The sequence below is a fragment of the Pholcus phalangioides genome, unplaced genomic scaffold (genome assembly GCF_987345545.1).
Source record: "Pholcus phalangioides strain wild (caught in Gottingen) unplaced genomic scaffold, Ppha-v1.0 ptg000001l_1, whole genome shotgun sequence".
Taxonomy (NCBI): domain Eukaryota; kingdom Metazoa; phylum Arthropoda; class Arachnida; order Araneae; family Pholcidae; genus Pholcus; species Pholcus phalangioides.
Genome location: NW_028301594.1, coordinates 13,306,320 through 13,314,711, shown reverse-complemented (window position 1 = coordinate 13,314,711; position 8,392 = coordinate 13,306,320). Strand labels below are relative to the sequence as shown.

Below are 8,392 nucleotides of genomic sequence, written 5' to 3'. Positions count from 1 at the left end.
TAGAAACGTGATTTCTAGTATCATTTCACAAGTATAGACTAAATATGTGAATTTTGAAATCGATTCGAAATTAAATACCATATAACAAAAAAACTAGATGTGATGACCATTTTTTAAGGTCGGATCTGGAATCAGCACCCCAAAATTAAGCTAAATTTTTCCATGTAGACTAGTGTTATTTTATTAGTGGTTATTTATATTATGGTTTGAATGTAGGGCTGGACAAATTTCCTGAAATTCCCAGAGCATGTAAAAATTTCGACAGGGAATAAATTTTTTTATATGTTTATACGTTCGCTTCTTTTGATATACAAAAATTTTCCAAAAACACTCTATATTCCCAATCTTTAAAGATGATATTTTCGGAATGTGACGACAAGCACTGATTTCTATTGTATTTAAATGATTTTCTACCTCTTTTATTTTGAAGTCATTATATACAGTGGATCTCGCTTATAAAATATAAGCGGGATCCACTGTATTCTAGATATTATAAATGCTTTCGGTAATATGAGAGTGCGGAAAAAAAGAATTCATTTTAAGGCATTTTAATGAAGAAAGTTTATATAAAATCTTCATTGAAAATTTATTTTTATCCTTTTGTAATGTCTACGCAAATAACAAGTATTTTCTGATGTACAGTGCATCTTTCACCATAGTGGAGGGGGGGGGGGGGCTTTAAGTCAAATCCTGGCCGTGCTCATGAAAATGAGATCTAGTTAAAATTTCCGAGAGTAAGCATGTAAATTGGTGGGCAGGAAATTTCTAGCCGGAGTAGGAAAAAATCCCTCAAAAAAATCACTTTGCCCGGGGGCCTTATCAGAGCGGCACTTAGGGGTTAATGAAAGAAATAATTCGGGAATTATTATTTCTTTCATTAATTCATAATTTCTAATGCCTGGAATTGCTTTTTTAATAAATTTTAAAATTTCCTCAACTCTGGAATATTCTGAACTTTCTACATTTTTGTAACTCTCTTCCATCAATTCTGACAATTCTGAACTTTCATCAATTCTGAAAATATTTCTCTCATTTATTCTGAATTTTCGTGATTTTCATTTCCTTTTTTTTCATCAAGGCAGGTGGGACCTTTCAAGATGAGTGATTACTGATGGTTTTTTTGCAGAAAGAAGACAGCACGATACATAAGGGACTAAGGGACAGCGTCCGGTAAGGGCAGCCCTGGGTCACATGATGCTGTACAGACAGCCCTGCCCTAAACATGAAATTATCATAATATTGCGATGGAAGTGAAATTCAAAATTGGTACCAAGCGTTTTGGCGATATGTTTCAGCTCCCGGTAGCAAAAACTCGCCAACATCTTCTCTCTCACACGCATCCTCTCCGTCTCTTTCTCTCTCCACTGCTCCAGATGCTCTCTGATTCTCTAACGGGTCTGATGTCCATTAAGATCAAGCTCAGAGTTGTTGTTTCAATAGAGGAAATGTGTATTCATTATTTTTCGATGGAGGGAGGTTCATCTTAACGTAAATCCTAAACAGTTATTTCATTGCAGATTTATTTGCATCGAGAAGTGAAAAAAAAGGTTGAACAGTGAATTTCGGACATTAAATCGGAAAAAAATGTGATTTTATGTGTGTGTGTGTTTTTCCCCCAAGGAAGCTCGAAGAAGTTATGGAGGCTGTGAAATTTGTGTGCTGAGCTGTGTCAAAGAGCGAGAGAACCGGAGCGCCGCTGTGATACGTATTTATGCTGTGCTTCGTGTTGTTTAAAGATTGAATTTTATTCTATTTTGTGAAGTGATGTAGGTGATATGTGAGGAATTGATCCTGAATTGATTGGGATTTGAGGCATATCCGTGCCGTGATGAGAGAATGAGTGAGTGATAACTCATTAGGCTTAATCAATTACTAAAATATGCTGACAGATGTGAATGGACCGAAAGGAATTTACCATGTAGTACGGAGAGTGATTTGAATGGTTGGTAGAATAATATTTGCATTGAATCATGCACTGTATCAAGAAGAATACCGCGATGTTGTTCTCGTAGTTCAAACTATTCCAGTTGTTCGAAATTTCATGCTTTGGTGACTCATGATTTAGCTGCCGCTAGTACCATTGGTGATTGTCTAATTTCGTCAGCAAATGCAGTACATATGGACGGCATGGGAAAATAACAGGTCCCATTCACTGTAGGTACTATCGAAATATTTAACATGGATAAAATACTAGATTCTAGAGAGAGGTCTTTGGTCTTAAGGTCATGATTTGGCTGCCACTAGCATTATAAGATATTGCTCGATTTCATCAGAAAATGCAGTACATGTTCCGTGTTGTGTCTCCTGTTTTATATGAACGGCATACGAAAATGACAGGTGCCATGTTTTTTGGGTAATTTCGAAATATTTGACATGAATGATATCACTCATGATAAAAAAATATCAGATATTAGAGATATTCATTAAGATCTCTTGAATCTCCGAGGCAATATTTTTATTGAAAAATATATATATACATATATGGCGGACTGCAGTGGAACTTCGAATAATAACAACACCCTTCAGTCGATCAAGCTTGAAGTCACGGCGGTTGTCGGGGGTTCCGACAGAGGCTCGAGCTCACCCCCACTGAATTCGAGTGGTAGTAGTAGCAGTAAGTCGAACCATCATCCCGTTCCTTTCCCGTCTCCGGTTCGACACCAGTTCCATGACTCGGACACGAGCCTATCATCCGGTGGTCCGGACGAGCCGAAGAGACTGCTGTTGTCGGTGGACACCACGTTGGCTGCCTCGGTGATCAATTCTTCTGACCTCAGTCCGAGCGGGCAGAGATCCCTGACCTGCTCACCATCGAGGTCCGTCCCGGGTAGTCCTCTCCTCCTGGGTCCGAGACTCAAACTCATGAAGGAAGGTTCGGTTCACGTGTGTCGGTTGAACCATACAAGGACGCTGGTCAGCAAAATTCTCAGTTCTAGGTTCCTTCGGAGGTGGGAGCTCCACCATCTCGTTCTCACCGATTCATTCATAACAGCTAAAAATGTAAGTAAAATGCATTCATTAATTCACTGATTTTTGTGCATTAACACTGAGGATATATCGATTTCTTGGAACAGAATAACCTTAATAATAGATATTTTCTATACCACGCATCCCAAAAAATGTCTATTCTCGTGACGCTCCTGAGGCCTGGATTATATCGCATTTTTATTATTTATACTATAACACTGACTTACAACGCGACCATTACACTATAAATTAATTGCAGAGAGGGCTATGAAAATTCTTTACCTCGGAGTAGGGTGCCCTTAGTTAAAAAGTAATAAAGCAGTGGCGTCACGCCCCTGCTCCGAGACCACGTCCACTGAGCCAAGGAGACAAGAGCAACTTCAAGGGGATGTGACAGCTCCTGGGGCCCACCAGGAAACAGTTGGTAGAAAACACTTCTTATTACATCCCTGAGGTCTGAATTGAATTGTATTTTTTGTCATTTCGCACTGTAAATTAAGTGGGGGGGGGAGGGGGCTTTGAAAAATCATTGCTCAGGGCTGGGTATCAAAGGCACGGCCCATGGGACACGGCTCTTGAGATCAGGATAAAGTCCTACAAAAATATCGCGGTACCCCTGCTGATCTTAAGGGAGCACCAACGGCCATACTATGCTGGAAACATTGATCTTAAGGAACTTTTTTTAGCTCCCATCTGACAGGGGTTAAACTTATATTTTCTTTTTACACAGTTTATCGACTTCAAACACGGCTATGATAAAAAACGGACACCCCCCCCCCCACTCTTCTCTGAATATTTCACACCACCCCCTGAGGCTTGAATTTAATCATATTTTTTGAATTTAAACTATAAAATAATTACAGAATTGCCTGTGCAAAAACTTTTCCCGGGGAGGGCGGGGGGGGGGGGTTGTGCAAAAAGATACGACTCATGTGACCAGTCACTTGAGCATGAAAATAATTTTTTTTTCTGTTTTTACACAGAATACACTTGAAACGCTCTAAGATAAAAGATCCCTCCCTTTTTGTTCAGGACATTTCGTGAAGCTCGAATCAAATCATGTCAATTGAAACGCCTGTATAGCGATACTCAATGGACCAGAGAAACGTATCGTTAGGAAAGAATTATCGTTATACATGAAATATATTAACACCATGCATCGGGGCAGAAAGTCATATTATACAGGCTGTACCAAGTTATTCGCACAGCGAATATCTCTATCACCGTTGATTTTAGAGATATACTTTTAAATACAAAAAGTTTTCAAACGAAGTGTTGCTACTTAAAATGTGTGGCTTAAGTTTTCCATACTTTTTATGTAGACTATATTTGTAAAACTACATGTTGGTGAAATGTGAATACGGCTCCAAGAAGTCATTTTTAAAAAAAAACAATAATAATCATATTTTTTAAATGCAATATTAACGGGGATATTTGACTTCGGCGTTTTCAGAATTTATTGCCGAAACACCCTCAATCGTTATCGTGGTACAACAATCTACAAATTGGAAAACCTAAAATAAATTCAAGGTTGTAAAAATTCTGTAATTGTCAAAAATGCAATCGTTACTTATTGTAAAAAAAAAAAATTAATTAAATAAAAAAAAAAAAAATATATATATATATATATATATTGGTTGAGTGTTCATTCTATTTGTGTGCAGTCCCTAAAAATGGCATTTTGTTGAGCCAATGAAAACTTGCTAACACTGTGATGAAGTTGCCAAAACGTAGCGGTTTTATATATCTATTTAATATCTGGATAAATATTGCATTTAAAAATACATGTTTTTTTTACAAATTACTTTTCAGAGCAGGATCTACATTTCCATAGTGGGAACTTTTAGCATACGGGAACTGTATAAAAAGTTAATTTCGTTATTATTTTTTATTTATACCACCCCACAAACAAATTTTGAGATTTTAAGTAACTGCACGCCATATTTAAAAACTTTCTGTAATTGAAAGTATGTTTCTAAAGTCAACGGTTACAGAGATATCCGCTGTGCAAACAATTTGAAACAGCCTTTATTAATGCGTGCAACGATTCTCAAGGAACCGCAGAAATGTACGTTATGAAGGAATTCTTCAGATATGTATCTACAGAGGAATATATTAATACTATGAAAAGAGTGCATCGGGACAGAAAGTAATATATCGTTATCTATATATATATAAAATTGATTTTCTGTGTGTGTGTCTGTGTGTGTGTGTGTGTGTGTGTGTGTGCGTGTGTGTGTTCTCTATACAAATCTACAATTTTAGATCGATCGTCGCCAAATTTTGCATATATACCAAATGGGACCCGACTTGAACGATAGGCTACTTTAAAAGTTCGTCAGACCAGGGCAAATGCCCCAAATGGGCAAAAAACCGAAGGGCAACAATGGTTTTTGGCCTCAACAATCACTTTCCGAACGTTTACTTTGGTTACCGTGGTTCCCTAGCAATGCGTTTAAGACGTGTATATGCCTTTACAATGGTTTGTCGTTTCTTTAATGCTGTACGTATATGTATAATATTTATGCCTTTATAATGGTTTGCCACTTTATTCAATCCTCCCAGTAATGAGAGATTTTTGAATAGACACCATCATCAGCATCACTTTGAGGGTAAGGCAAAGGATGATGCCCCATAGAAATCAGTGTTAAAATTGCCGATTTTACTGTAGAAATGCTGAAATTTTGTGGAGTTTTCTGTCACATACATAATTTTAAAAATTGTATTGAATTCTAGATTTCTGAAATATTGAGTTCGATTAGAGATATACGAAGCCCAGGAGATCAAATATGAAGTAATTAGCCGGACCTACTTTTGAGTTGGACATTCATGCAATAACATTGATTTTAACTTTTTATTTATATCTTCTCAAGCAAAAATTAATGTCTCCGTATTGTCTTTTGATATTCAACTGCATAAATTCATAGTTTAGGATGTTTTAAAATTAATTATGGGCCCGTAAAGTACATCGAAGAAATTCCACAGCTTTAATTAAGCATTGTTGGAAGCAGAAACAGGCAGAGATGGATAACTTGAAGTTCGGGGGAGGGGGGGGGATCGAAATACCTAGCACCCCTTAAAAAAGAAAAATATATATATTCGTTTCTATGTTCCTTTAAATCTAGATTTGTTTATTTCATGAAGTCGCGCAGGAAGTCGCCATATTGGTTAACTTAAGACTTGGTTTGCATGTCCCTCAAAGAAAGAGGGAGATATCACGTGATCCAAAAAAGCCTCATTGAAGAAAACCCGGGCAACGCCGGGTATTATAGCTAGTCTATATATATAATTGATTTTCTGACTGTGTGTGTGTATGTTCTCTATACAAGTCTACAATTTTAGATCGATCGTCATCAAATTTTGCATATATACCAAATGGGACTTAACTTGAACGATAGGTTACTTTAAAATTCCGTCAGAGCAGGGGAATGCCCCAAATGGGCAAAAAACTGTCGGGCAACAATGGTTTTTGGGCCTCAACAATCACTTTTGGAACGTTTACTTTGGTTACCGTGGTTCTCTAGGGAACGTTTCAGATACGCATATGCTTTTACAATGGTTTGTCACTTGTTCAATGCTGTACGTATATATATATATGTATAATAGTTTATGCCTTTATATATAATGGTTTGCCACTTTTTTCAATCCTCCCAGTAATGAGACCTTTTTGAATAGACACCCTCATCAGCATCACTTTGAGGTTAAGGCAAAGGATGATCCTCATAGAAATCAGTGTTAAAATTGCCGGTTTTGCCGTAGAAATGCGGAAATTTAGTGAGGGTTTCCTGCCTCATCAATAACTTTCAAAATTGTAATGAATTCTCGATTTTTGAAATACATATTGAGTTTGCTTACAGATAATAAGCCCAAAAAAATAAATAAGAACTAATTTGACGGACTTACTTTTGAGTTGGATATCCATGGAATAACACACATTGATTTAAACTTTTTATTTATATCTTTCCAAGCATAAAAATTAATGTCTCCGTATTACTTTTGATATTCAACTGCATAAACTCATGGGTTAGGTTGTTTTAAAATTAATTATGGGCCCGTGAAAAGTACATCGAAAAAATTCAACAGCTTTAACAAATTATTTTTGGAAGCTGGAACAGGCAAATGGATAACTTGAAGTTCAAGGGGAGGGGGATTCGAAGTACCTTGTGCCCCCTTAAAAAAGAAAAAAAAAAACTATCCATTTCTATGTTTCTTTAATCTAGATTTGTTTCTTTCATGAGTCCCGCAGGAAGTCGCCATATTGGTTAACTTGGACACGGTTTGCATGCCCCTCAAAGAGAGGGAGATATCACGTGATCAAAAAAAATCATTGAAGAAAACCTGGGCAGCACCGGGTAATATAGCTAATATATTATATTGTTATTATAGATCGGTAGTTTCCAAAACATTTTACGCCAAGGAGCACTTTTTAGGAGAAAATGTCATAACGGAGCACCAATTTTGAAAACACTTAAACGATCTTGATGCGCTAAAATGTCAAAGCATTAGGGACGGACAATATTATGCATATCTTGTAGCACTACTCACCTGCATGTGTAAACATGTCAACCCCTTTACGTAAAGGAGTTTCTGACAAATTTTAACTATATATAGTTGCACCAGCTATAAATCTCTGAAACTGTTATCCTTATTCAATAATTACGAAACCATGGGAAAAAAGGATGAGAAGAACAGATTTTCCATTGCCTTCTCTTCTCTGTCCCCCAGCTACTCTTCTCTCTTACATATATTTCATACCAAACATTTTTTTTACTCGTCAAACCGTAGCGAGGGAGAAAAGAATGCTGAGATAAAGAAAAAAATCAGTTCCTGTTCATAGGGTTACCAAAGAAAAAGTCTCGATGAGGGAAACAATAGAGAGGGAGCTCGAATGTATTTCTATCATCCACTCTAGGCTGTCATATCTCGCTCTTGTACGGGAAGAGGTTTAGGGAGTGTCTAAAATTTTTTAGAACGTTTAAGAGTTGAAGTTACGTATGGGAAATTATCAACTTTAATTCAGTTTTAATAGTCGTTACCTCTTTAAAATTATGAACCGTGAAGAAACGTGAAAATGAAAGATTTTATGTGATTTTATACATTCAAAAAATGAAAATTGGTAAAATTTGCAACTCTCAATTTTAAACTGAAAGAAATTCACCCGAAAATATTTGAGGAAAATTTTCCGAGACATTCGATGGTATAAAGCAGTAGTATTAGAAGGCATTAAATTTTAAAAGTTTTCACAGTCAGCGTACATATATATATAGATATATTCTGAGTAGACTTTATATATTATTCTCTCATTAAATAGAATTTCACAAATTTAAGATGTATTTTTGTTCAAACCGATTTATCAAGCCAAAGTAAAAAGTTCAAGAACATTCTCCCAAGGGGGCATTTTGGTTAACGTCATCGTGTAGCCCAT

At 36.5% G+C, this 8,392-nt stretch overlaps 1 protein-coding gene across 1 annotated transcript in view; it reads left to right on the top strand.

The window, feature by feature from the left end:
- The first annotated feature begins 1,384 nt into the window (after positions 1-1,384).
- Positions 1,385-8,392, top strand: part of LOC149089907 (C-Maf-inducing protein-like) — a 62,913-nt gene continuing 55,905 nt past the window's right edge. Inside the window, exon 1 of the mRNA XM_089256041.1 lies at positions 1,385-3,000. Coding sequence (XP_089112167.1) covers positions 2,482-3,000 — 519 coding nt within the window. The 5' untranslated portion in view covers positions 1,385-2,481. The remainder of the gene's footprint in view (positions 3,001-8,392) is intronic.